General features: G+C 36.5%; 2 protein-coding genes across 6 annotated transcripts in view; one reads left to right on the forward strand and one right to left on the reverse strand.

Moving 5' to 3' along the window:
* Positions 1-12,193, reverse strand: part of LOC126334912 (zinc finger protein 345-like) — a 168,512-nt gene extending 156,319 nt beyond the window's left edge. Inside the window, exons 1-2 of one of the 5 annotated variants that reach the window (XM_049997630.1) lie at positions 11,778-11,830; positions 11,228-11,604 (exon numbers count right to left, since the gene is read on the reverse strand). The gene's annotated coding sequence lies outside the window, so the exon portion shown is untranslated. Of the gene's footprint in view, positions 1-11,227; positions 12,068-12,097 lie in introns of those variants that run through there. The other 4 variants (XM_049997631.1, XM_049997629.1, XM_049997628.1 and 1 more) reach the window with 4 other exon arrangements.
* A 17-nt stretch (positions 12,194-12,210) lies between these two features.
* Positions 12,211-13,106, forward strand: part of LOC126334913 (cyclin-dependent kinase 2-interacting protein-like) — a 108,270-nt gene continuing 107,374 nt past the window's right edge. The window contains exon 1 of the mRNA XM_049997633.1: positions 12,211-12,472. Within this exon, the coding sequence (XP_049853590.1) occupies positions 12,418-12,472 (55 nt within the window). The 5' untranslated portion in view covers positions 12,211-12,417. The remainder of the gene's footprint in view (positions 12,473-13,106) is intronic.

Genomic DNA, 13,106 nt, shown 5'->3' on the forward strand with positions numbered 1-13,106 from the left:
TGTCAATGATCATCACACAACAGAACTGATGTGTACTCTGAGCTGTTATAGTGTTCTTTGTATTTGGGGTACATAAACACAGTCCTCAATGTACCTCCATTGGGAAAAGTCACAAGACATGAGGTCACATGACCTGGGGAGCTGAGAGAACAGAGCCACATCTTCATCACTACACCCAATTCAGCGATGTGAAAGTTCATCATTTAGGTAGAGACGAACATGGATGCTCCTATGAAAGGGTGCACAATCTTGTTGGGATATGAAATTCTTGGAATCAGCAGCCAGTAGTGGAAACAACCACAATTGCAGTATATCAAGGTACAAAGTACCTGTCAGTCTCATCACAGAAGAAAAACAACATGTACTTTTCTGTTTACAGAGACAACCAGTGTCCCTAAATTGTGAATACCAACACACAGCACTCTGTTATATGGCAGTTCTTTTCCATAATTTCTTCTGAATGCACATCTCACGTATTCCAAGACACAAAAACGGACTTGTTACTTTGTCTCCATTTTATCAAGGCACTGCACCTGTAATTGATGGGCACAATGTAAATTCGGTGATTTTTCAGTGCTGTTGTGCATCAGTTATGTTTGTATATGTGAACTTAGGAAATGAATCATTTACAAAAGTCCTATATATTGTCACATTAGTATCAATGGTTTAACTGCACCCATTTGCTGAAGATCACTATACAAAAATTAGTACTCTCTCCTCATATCAGATTATCAATCTCAAATGCAATGGAAACAGTCTTCACAATAAAAACTGTAAGTTTAACAAATATTTTTAACTGTTAGTTTATTATTTACATGATAAATTCACATGAGTCTCATGACAGTCATATGAAGGCCACTTATAATTCCAGTAGAAAAACATGAAATGTACCAATAATGTCTTGAATTGGGCATTTATTTTGTGTGTAAGAAAATTGGAAAACAAGTCCTCGTGAATAAAAGTCAGATGATACACTGTGCTTAAATGAAAACATCTAAAAGAGGACCACTGCAATTAGTTGCTGTATTATCAACAAATGTAACGTAAGTTAGGAACTAGCATGTGTTGTAGCTTTGCACTGAGCCAATTTATCTGAAATTCATCACTGTGTAGTTTTGGTACAATAATGCTCTGGGCTACTTACATTCAGCCTGATTCCATGTTATGAAAACTGAGATGACTTTTGAGTATTTAATTAAATAGGACATGACAAATTCCCTCTTTTAAGCACTAATGAAGGTGGAGCAGAGGGTGAGGGACAGGTATTTACCCTACCTGAATCAAGGCCTATGCCTACTTATACTTCGGGATTTCTAAGGGTTTCTGTAACAGATGTTATACACTTGGCTGGGACTGCACCACCACCACATGACTTAATATTTAGAATCCTGGGTATATTTGTTTTAATGAAACGACAATAGCAAAGAAAAGAGTATGTGATTTGAAAATGTACCTAATACATCACTCAGAACATCTACATCCACATCTGCACTCCACAGGCTACCTATCAGAGTGTCACAGGGCATACTTCTAATATCACTACCATTTCCCTCCCTTCCCATCTGCATGTTGTGATCATTTCATGAGACATATATGGAAGGAATTTATATGTGTGACTACTTTTGACATATGTTCACAGAATTTTAGCAATAAATGTCTCTCTTTCTGTTGCACCACACTTCTCTCATAGTGTCAACTAATGTTGTTTATTAAGCACCTCCATAATGATACTGGAATTACTTACTGAACCTTTAATGAAATATACTGCTTTTCTACGGGTGCTAGCTTTGACACATTCCCTTGAACTGTTAGCTAATATTACATGCTGTTTTCTGTTATGGAATCAGAAAATATGACCAAATTATTGTTTGATTGATTATCAAGGCAGCCTATTATTTCCAAATATTACTTTATTACAAGATCTGTGTCATTTACATCATGAGTGGAGAGATTGCATCAAGAACACATACATAAGAGTTATTTGCAATTTTTCATATACATAAAGAAAAATATTCACAATATTATTTTTTCCATTCACTTTCGTCACTATTGAAGAATTCTCCAACGGGGTATAATGGATACTCTTTAAGGTCCTGTGCTATTTTCCTTTTGAATGGTCCTGGTGGCAGGGACTGCACTTCTTGGGACAATGAGTTGAACATTTTTAAAGCAAGCACTGGAAAACTAGCTAGTGTTCCAGACAGTTGACGATTTGGTATCCTCTTGTTTCAGGTGTCATGATTATGTGCGTGTCTTGCCTTGGTTTTCTTTTACACTGATGAGCATAAAAAAATTTACTGGTTGAGGATTGTCATTATTCCTAACCAGGTGAATATAGGATTGCAGTACTCGTCGTTTGCTTGATGCAATGACTCTGACTACTTTCTTTTAGAACATTAATACATCCTTGCAATCTGCCGTTCGGCCCCATAACAGTAGGCCTAATATATGTGGCTATGAAATAGTGCATAACACACCGTTTTAATGTATGGATCAGTTAACACACATTTTAGTCTCCTCGGAAGGTATATTACATGGGAGAGCTTTGAGCACGCAAACGCGCGCGCGCGCGCGCGCACACACACACACTATTGCTCATTCATTGATGCATTTGCTGTCAATCATGAATGCTAGCAGTTTGATGGCCTCCATATTATCATAGTATCCAATGTTACTAAGACCGCTATAAGATGTGTTTTTTCTTCATTAATTTTCATTTTATTGTCAATGAACCATTCTTTGATGTTTTCAAGGTGCACATTTGTTGCTTGCAGATTTCTGCAGGAGCTTTTTCTTTTTTGCGAAAAGAGTAGTGTCATCAGCAAATTGGGTTATTCCACGTCAAAGGGACCAGTATTAAAAAGTGTCCCCACTTGACTGTCTCCAAATCTAATGAAATTTGGTGTGAAGGTTCTATATGGTCTTTGATGATTATATACCAAATTTCAGTTCAGTATCTTCAGAGGTTGAATTCTTAGGGGATTTTAAAGAGAGGCTACTCACCTCCGCATCATGTATGAAGGTGCAAACTCTGCTACACTTTTGTAAAAGTTCTACCACACCATGGCAAAAATTAGGGATTTTGCCATACCTAAATATAGACACAAGCCACTAAAGTGGCTAAAAACATTCGTCACGATATTCTGAGAGCCATGGTTTGACAGACCACTGCTACTTTTTGTATGAGCCAATCACTTCAAAACTTCTACCTATGATGTCTACACATCAATCAAATTTAATTAGGACTGGATGCCAAGATGAAAAGTTGGCCAAAATTTTCTACTTACAAATTTTAGGGGGGGGGGGGGGGGGGCAATATCCCAACTGTGTCTTCTTCGATCCTTTTTTTCCTGCCACAGCTGGATAGAGGATCCTTTAGGCTTTCAAAGCTATATTTTTTAATTTCTGGATCTTGCATATTGATGTGTAAGAATGCCTATCAAAAGTAGGGAACGTGGATTAGGGTGAAGTGGGGCAAGTGTAACCACGTTTTGGCATAGTTCAACTTTGACACCAAATTGCCAACTTGTTACTGAAGATATGATTTTGAAATTTCTCATGCTTAAATTTTGACTTATTGACTTTTAAACAATCTACATTTTGTTTTTGAAAAAATAAATTATATGGTCAATTAATTGTTTTCAAAATTTTGTGTTGTGAGGTTACACATGCCCCATGGTTCGGGGCAAGTGTAGCCCTGCATCGTTGTACCCATACAGAGCATTGTAGAAGAGACTTGGGATAAGTGACCTGATTACCCAATTTTTACTGAATTTGAGGATTTTTAAATTATTAAAATATCTTAAATTTTACTCCAGATATGAACTTTTTTGTACAGGCCTCTTAGTACATTATGAAATACACAGAAAATGTTAGCTAAACTAAAAAATAAGAGTTAGCCTAAACCATACAACAATGAAACAGAATGCTTCATAGATGATTTATTTTTGTTTTAGGCCAGTAATTGATTAGTTTAAATTCTACAAAATTAATATTTTTTCTTTAGTAGGCAACTTAACAAAAATAATAATATCTAGTATCAAGAGAAAAGAAAAATTCACTTTATAAGTTCACTTTCCATTATTTTTCATGGTAATTGAACTAAAGTTGTTGGCAATTTGTGTTTAATGCTAAACTGCCCTAATTCAACTTATTATATTCACACTTAGGCCCTAACTATTATTTAGTCACTGAATCTTGTATGAATCAAATGTAACACTAAATGTCAGGTCTCGCCTACGACTCAAAGTAGGCTCAGGCAGCACTGAAATTACATCAGAGGATGGAACATCCGTCTCATCTCTTCTATCAGGCCAGTAGAATGTGGTGCCATTCTTTGTCTTATTTTTGCATCTGAGGAAAATCACTTCTGGATCTCCTAAATCACTAATTTTGGTAACTTGGCCAATAAAATGAACTTTCTTACATTTTGTTGCAAAAGCTACCAGAACACAGTTTCCAACAGTAATTTTATTTTTGGCTTCAAAAAAGTTTGTCTCTTTTTCTTCTTCACAGTTTATCATTTCTTTCCTGATATTGTCCAGTGTTATTATGGTCCCATTTTCTTCATCACTACTTATTAAAGATAGGCCTCCTTCAGTTTCATTTTCTTCACTTGTTGATTCAACTTCCAGTCTTTTTTTTCTTGTTACCCACATGAGCAATCAGGGATTTTTTTCCACAACATTCCGAGATGCCATTTCGAATAAAGTAACAGCACTTTGTTTGGAAGATTTACTTTCCATTACCAAGCCCTTTTTATGTCGATAATGCTTTTTCGTTTTGCTTTCTCCTTATTATTCTTGTTGCCTTTAAAATCTTTTTCTTTATAGATGGCATCTTGAAAAGTGATAACTTCAGCTCCTGGTGCAATCCTTTTCTTCTTTGTTTTTACAGTGGGACTACACTGTCGGACTGTGTCATATTTTATAAAAGGAAACTTGGTTTAAAAATATATTAGACTTAAATAAAAAATAAAATATATCTCACACAAACTCAGTAGGCCTACAAATTCAGCACATCAAGTATTCTGGTACCCACAAGTACAGGAAGGCCAGTTTAGTAGATCTAGTGTGATAGCAAAAACAAGGTTACGGCTTAAATAAATAAATCTGTTCCGGTAAGTTTTTTTGGGGCAAGTGTAACCCCCCCTGGTTACACTTGCCCCAGCCTGTTGGTTACACTTGCCCCACATGGGAAAAAGTTGGGGTAAGTGTAACCATGCCTGGCATATCAAGAGCTTTATCAGTAGAGTAAAATGAATCGCATATTTGAAATCGTCATGCAAAAGTTAGTTTGTAACCAAAAAATTGTGCAGTTATCTTTAAAACTGCAAAAATGACAGACCACCAAATTCTGAGCATGTCACTCACTCGCAGAGTGAAAATGTAGACGTCAATTCGAGTCCAAAATTTAATTACCAATTTATGTCAGATTTGACAACTTATAGTGAAATATAACAAAGGAGTAAATTAATATGTGTGATAGGTCAGAGGTAAAAATACAGCTTCTTTAAGGCACCATAAGCCATGGTTACACTAACCTCACGGTTACACTTACCCCACTTCACCCTACTGATAAATACAAAAATTAATACAATTTGAAGTTGTAAATCAAAAAACGTGTAATTGTAGTGTCTTTTAATAGTATAAGATTTTAATGTGGTCTAGGGAAAGTTACTATAATAATAAGAAGTGTTTTAAAATTATTTTACAGTGTAGAATATAAATATAACAAAACCTCAGAAAGGGCCCTGAAGATTATAAAATCTAGAAGATCATAATGGAATGCTATGTTGCTATAGAAGGTTTTAACTCTCCATTGCCACTCCGTTTCCACTGGTATTTTAAAGCAGCAATAGTTTTTTAAGGGTCTATCCTCACAGAAGTGATATACATTGTTGAATCACCACTTTCAATTGCTGCTTTCACTATTGGCAATTTTCACAGTGTCAGTCTTTTGTGCAGTGTAATCTTTGATGTTGACACTGTACAATCTTAGTGTTGAGTACTGAGTATTTGAATAATCAGTAATTAATGTTGTAGCTGAAGGTAAGCATGAAAACAATATGTTTTGATAGCCTAATTTGCATATTTTATATAAAAACAACAATGAATATTGTCTGAAGTCATCACCATTCTATCGTGGAAAAAGGAAACTACTATCAATTTAAGAAATGTAACCAATTGACAAGGAGATTCTTCAGTGTAGGTCAGGGCTTGGTTTCACTGATGATGCCCAAATTTGTTTAAACCAGAATGCCTTGTTGACAACAAAATTCAATTCCCGCAGAATTTCTGCAACCCATTTGGTAAAGAAAAACATTTAATCAATAAACACTGCAATGTCTGATAGGCTGAAGGTACTGACTAATGAAGTTTTTAAACCTGGTCAGAAAATTTGTACCAAATGTAGACATGAAATGCCCACACACACTCATCCTATCAGGATAAGCAAGACTCACCACCTACTGAAGACATGGGTGGTGTTGATGCTTGCTTTACTGCTAACACTTTATTATCATCACTTGGATAATCACTACTAAAGCTTCAACAGATCAGTGAGAGGGATTCAATGGGATACATAAAGTGCAAAGGTCTGAAAGCCAAAGGCAACATTACTAAGGTAATTGCCACAGCTGCTGGTGTGAGCCAAATAGTTATTGCTCAAATACAAATGGAAGAGTGCCATAAATGTAAAGGTATGGACATCTTAATTGAACAACTTAAAATTAAACTTCAGACTTCAAGCAATAGCAGTACAGTTCAAATTTCGACCCTGCCCCCAAACAGCTGCACTACCGAAAAAATTGATAAAGAATTTGCTGTTTCAACTAAGATGGCGAAGAAGGCTAGGAAACTAAAGATGAAAGACAGGATTTTGGCAACACTTGAAAATCCAAAAGGGGAAAAAGCTCATTGATGAAGTAAAACAAAATGTCCTTAATTTCTCAGAAGATGATGATTTTTCTCGTTTATGCCCAACAAAAAGGATTGTGTTGTAGTAAGAATAAATAGGGAAAGATTCACAAGGAGACACACCTGCTCCTTTGTAAACTTAAAGAAATGTTCATTGCTTATTGTAAGCAATATGGAAATGAACTGAGCTTCTCAAAATTTTGTGAGCTCAGGCCGAAATGATGTAGTACAGCTGGTGCTTCTGTATCACATTCAGTATGTGTATGTGCAATTCATCAAACTGTCAAATTAATGTTGGCTTCAGCAACATCCATTCAAGATGACTGCAAGGATTTGATGAAAAAAAACTTTATGCAGTTTGGAATTAAAAAATTGTATGCTCCAACACTGTAAGGAATGTCCAGGTAAAATGTGACTAGAGGCTTTTCTTGAAGACTCTTTTAAAGACTATGACCCTGAAGAAACAATGGAATACAAGCAATGGGTCCATGCTGGCAGACACACGTTGGAGACTTGCCAGAGAACTGTAGAAGATTTCATGGAGGCATTGATTTTGAAAATTATCGGTTTAAGAAGCCTTCACTTTGTGTCAGAACACCAAAGTTTATTTCTTAAGCAGCTAAAAAGGAATCTTGCAGAAAGTGAATTAATTATATTGATAGATTTTGCCGAGAATTATTCATTTGCTGTTCAGGATACTTTGCAAGGCTTCCATTGGGAGAATAGTCAGGCCACATTTCATCCATCTGATGTCTATTTCGATGGCAAAGAATGTCAGAGTATTAGCATTCGTATGGCCAGCAACCGTTCTGTCATAATACCATTGCTGTCCGTGCTTTTCAAATAATGTTGATAGCATATTTAAAGACAAAAACTGAAAACATTAAGAACATTTACTACTTTAGTGATGATTCAGTTGCTCAATATAAGAATTTCAAAAATTTCATCAATTTATGCGTGAATGGAAAGGAGTTTGGCATCACTGCCAAATGGAATATTTCTGCAACAAGCCACAGTGAACTGCCTTATGATGGCATTGAGAGAACAGCAAAAGGGCTTGCAGCTTGTGGTAGTCGGCAGAGGGCCTTAGATAACCAAATATTGACTCCATATGATTTATTCAAATTCTATGATGATAGTATTCGAGGTGCAAAGCTTTTTTATGTACCAAAAGAAGAAACTGAAAAAATCCAACCAGATCAAGCACCAAGTTTTACCATGGGACATACAGTATCTGAAACAAGAGAAAATCAATTAATTGTAATCAGCTCAAAGTAAGCAGAGTTTCCAATGATGCTACAGCATTCACAGTTAATGCCTTTGAAGCAGATGAAGAAATTCCAGCAGTCTCTATTCCAAGATTACAACCAGGACAGTATGTTACTTGTATGTATGGCAATTTTTGGTGGGTTGGAAACATGAAGTTTCACAGGAATAACAAGATGTTCTCATCAGCATTATGCACCCACATGGTCATGCTCGTTCCTTCCACTGGCCGACTGCTAAAGATACCTGCTGGATTCCTGACCAACATATCTTCATGACTTCAGAAGCCTCATCAACATCATCACCAGGAAGACAATACCGTTATCCACAATCTGTCATTGACAAAATTGTAGAAGTGCTTAATGAAAAATGGAACTGACTCTTTAGTATTTTTGTTATGCAAATTTTCTGTGTTTTGTACTATACTTGTTTTTATGTCGTGTTAATTTAATGTTTGAAACTGACTTATACACTCGAATAAAAATAATTAGTCATGGGACTTAACAAGCAAAATATTTCACTTTTCAATCTCTCCAAGTGCTAAAATAATAACTTTTGAAAAGTATTCTTACTCGTCAGACTGACAGATCCAGAAATTAAAAAATTTTTTTTTGAAAGCTTAAAGCATGCTTTTTTGAGCTGGAGCAAGAAAACGAGGAGTGAAGAAGACACAGTTGAGATATTGCCCCCCTAAAATACCCTAAAATTTGCAAGTAGAGAATTTTGGCCAACTCTGCATATCTTTTCATCTGGGCATCAAATGTTAATTAAATTTGGTTGATTTATACACGTCATAGATATGAATAATCCTCTGAAGTTTTGGTGTGATTGGTTCATATAAAAACTAGCAGTGCTCAGTGAAACCATGGCTCTCAGAATAGTGCAACGAATTTTTTAGCCACTTTATGGTCTTGTATCTATATTTAGGTAAGGCAAAACCCCTCATTTTTGCCACGGTGTAATCAGCATAAAAATCTGTCTGTGTATATAAAAGCAAATGACCAAATGTTTGCTAGAACTTTTAAAGAAGCCTAGCAAAGTTGGCACATTTGCGCCTTCATACATGATATGAAGGTGAGCAGCCAGTCTTTAAAATACCCTAAGAATACAGCCACTGAAGATACTGAACTGAAATTTGGTATGTGGCCAGCAAAGACCGTATGGAACCTCCACACCAAATTTCATTAGATTTGGAGATGGTCGAGTAGGGACCCCTTGATGTGGAATGACCGAACTGTAATATGTGGTTATTACAACCCAGATCGTTGATGTAAATAAGGAACAGGAGAGGTCCTGTGATGGATAACTGGGGTACACCATGCTCCAGTTTTTGCTCTTGGGAGACTGCACCATGAACTGATACTACATGCTTCTAGTTTTCAAGACAGGATTGAAGGGTAGCCAGCATACCACAACCAATACCAAAGCACTGTAATTCACTAAGCAATATTTTGTGCGAGATGCACTCAAAGGGCATGCTGAGGTCACAGGATGTCAGTTGCTGAGGTCACAGAAACTTTCCTTGTCTTAAACCTTTTGCCCTATCTTCCTGAATGCTGGCTTCCTCTTGCAAAAAACCTGATGTATGTCCTGAATGGGGTTTTTTGTCTTTGAAGTAATTGTGTATCTGGCATTGTTCTACAACTTTAGCTAGGATAGGATTATGGAAAATGGTCTGAAACTGGACACTTCACGTGGATCACTTTTTTGGTAGACTGGTACTGTGCATGCCAGTTTCAGGAAATCTGGGAAGACACCAATGGATAAACATTTGTTGACTTCTACGACTAGAGGGTGAACAAGCTCTGGAATAATCTTCTTCAGGAATGTGCAAGACATGCCATAGATATCTGCACTCTCTGCGTGTTTTACATGTATTCACTATTTTTACCATGTCCTTAGGATACACTTACTTCCAGTTTTTAATAGTGCTTCAACTTACTTTTTTATACAAGATGTAGGGTCTAAGCCTTGTCTGGAATTTCGTTTAAATCATTTCTTCATAACCTTACAAAGTACTGGTTGAAGGCATCAGGACAATAGAAATTTAAGGCACAGGTAGGCTTCTTCCTATGCTCATTTACCAGATCACAACCTGCTTTACATGGGTTATGAGCCTCTTTAATGAACTTGTTATTATATTTCTTCTTTGCATACTTCATTCTCTTTCTGTAAATCCTCTTGGCTCTTCAGTAAGTACAACGAAGCAGGTATTTAGTTGAAAGATCTAAGGCTGTCTTCATGTGTCTGTCACATTTCATAAAAATTGTCTTTTGATTTATATAGCTCAAGTGCAACTATTTTTCCCTTTAATAGATTTTCCCCTTCCTTGTGATTTGCCTGCAGGATATTTCTTGAGAATTAACAGCAACATGTCATCAAAATTTGTTTTCAAGGTTTGGTTGCAGACAGACATTCAAATGAGGTATTGCCCCCATGTCTGCAATTTTCTGCTGACAATTCACACCAGACAATGCTGCTTTAAGAGCATTTAATAACCCTCATACTGAATGTGTAGCTTGAATGCCATGTGCTTGCTTGCAATTTACTGTTCATGAGTTCTATTACTAATGCACTGTGTTCTGCAATCATTTGTTCAACTACACTGATACTGTAAATCCAATCATGAGTTTGGTGAGAATGGAGATACCAATAGCCATTAATATTTCACAAGCTTCCTTCACAAATTATTGTAATGCCTCATGGTATTCATAAACTTAGGTGAAATGTTCACAGCATTAAGTTTACAATTCTGATTCATAGACTTACATAATTAGGAAATACACATCAACAAACAACAAGAAATGAGTTGAACATAAGCAGCAACTATGAAATATGCATCAACGAACAGGAAATAAGCTCAATACAATCTGAAAGCCAGCAGATTTTCATCAAATAAAGGAATTCTCAGTACCCACTCAATGAAATACTCATTTGTGAACATTTAATGAATAAGTTAAGTCAAATACAGTAAATCAAATGCTCATTATTAACATCACAAAAACCACCAATACTTATTACGAAACAGGAGAAGCGTTTGGTACCTAATTCATGCTCTCTGCGATGGTCTTCGGCTATTGGATCATTCATATCAAACTTCATGGACACCACATTCAAGGGACTCTTACATGAATGCATATGCGGTTAACACGTAAAATGTTGTACCTAATTCAGTCATCATGCTTTTGGGCAGACAAATGAAAGACATCCAATTTTGTTTTCCATTTCCCTTCCGTCATACAGCATTTTGTTCACGCAACGTTAGGCTCAACAGCTGCGTACTTGGGATTGCCAGTAATGCGAATGTAGTCGGGCCACAAAACATTTAAACCTAGTCGTTCAGAAGACAAGTTTTGTATCAAACACTTGAGCTTCCCTCGCTCTGTACGCGCCGCAAAAGAAATGGCAACGAAAAAGAACACTGAAAGAACAAGAACATTTACAAAGATCGAGTTTCAATTAAATTCCACAAATAATGTGGCCAGGCATCATGTAAATCCAATCAAAACTTTTCAACTGTACGCTTTCGGCATTTGAAAAAAACGGTACTCGCCTACCATGTTTATCTTTAAATAACTAACTACTCGCACTCACATAGCTTAGCCTTTTGAATAAAACCTCCGCCGAATCCATGCAACACCTCTTTCATTTGTTTACGAATGATGTCCACCTACAACATATTAACCCACAATATAGTGTTCCGAGTGAGTTAGCGATACAGTAGTAAAACTTCGAGAATTATGCTTATTTGCACATAAGCTGAAAAATGCATTAGAAACTACATTTTTATTCGATCTCTTTATAATGGCGTGAGATGCTCCAAATTGACGCAAATGAAAATATTTCCGTCGATTATTATAGGATTTTTTATGAATGAGAGGAACTACAAACGAACAGTTTTTAATCTGTCTTACCTTCACTGGTTGCAATTTCAACGAAAGTTCCGATTACAATTGTTGCCGTTCTTTCTCCATGGACTGCGATTTGATGGTAAACATCACCCTTCAAAGATGAAGCGTATCATTCATAGTTATACTCTATGGTATCATCCAAAAGGCTGGTTTACCGTTTGCTCTTACAGCGTTTGTGAGAGGCGCAGTGGGTAGAGATAGATACGTTAGCTAGGAGAACATTGAGTGGAAATCTAAAGTTCTTTGAGACACATTTGCAAATTTTTCACCGTTCAGATAAGATTGCGTGTTGTACTGTGACGAATTGTCAAGGAAGTGCAATAATGGAACCTCCGGCGGAGAAGTCGGTTCCACCCCCGACGTTTACGCCTGTCATTCGTATGTAGCGTTACTTTTTTTTTATATAGCGAAAGAATGGTTACGACTTAAAAATAAATACTGGTAGTTGTATTTATTCACGGGGCACTCTTGCAAGAAACAGAAAGAACCCGTGGGGGAGCGAAAGTCTGCCCATGTATTCAAACATCATACAACTAAACAACTTTTAAAAATACAGACGGTGCAGGATCAGAATAACTCTCATTTGTAGATTTGTGTAACGTGGGGTACCAAATTTTCGTAGCGACCATTAATTTCTTTTTGGGTAATGGTACATAGATTTCTGGTGGACCATTGCCCTATGCTCAAATTATTCAATAAGCTATTGCAGCACTATGAAATGTTATGAGAAGTGCTGATACGATTTATTAATTAGCCACATATTAAGTTCGTCATGTGAGCCATAACTCGTTGAAGAAAGTTTGGTATGCAGCTTCACGCTGCTTGTTTATATGGACATAAGCAACAATGCATTGTAAAATCAGAGTACAAACACGCACAAAATGCAGTTTAGTTGAAAGAGTTAATTGTTTTACCCAGTCACATACTTTTTTTGCTTATTAACTGTGTTTTCAGATCTATGTCCATTTGTGCTTGGTTGCTTAATGTTGCTAGGTGGTGTGTGACACTGGCT

This window comes from Schistocerca gregaria, chromosome 2 (genome assembly GCF_023897955.1).
Source record: "Schistocerca gregaria isolate iqSchGreg1 chromosome 2, iqSchGreg1.2, whole genome shotgun sequence".
NCBI classification, from domain to species: domain Eukaryota; kingdom Metazoa; phylum Arthropoda; class Insecta; order Orthoptera; family Acrididae; genus Schistocerca; species Schistocerca gregaria.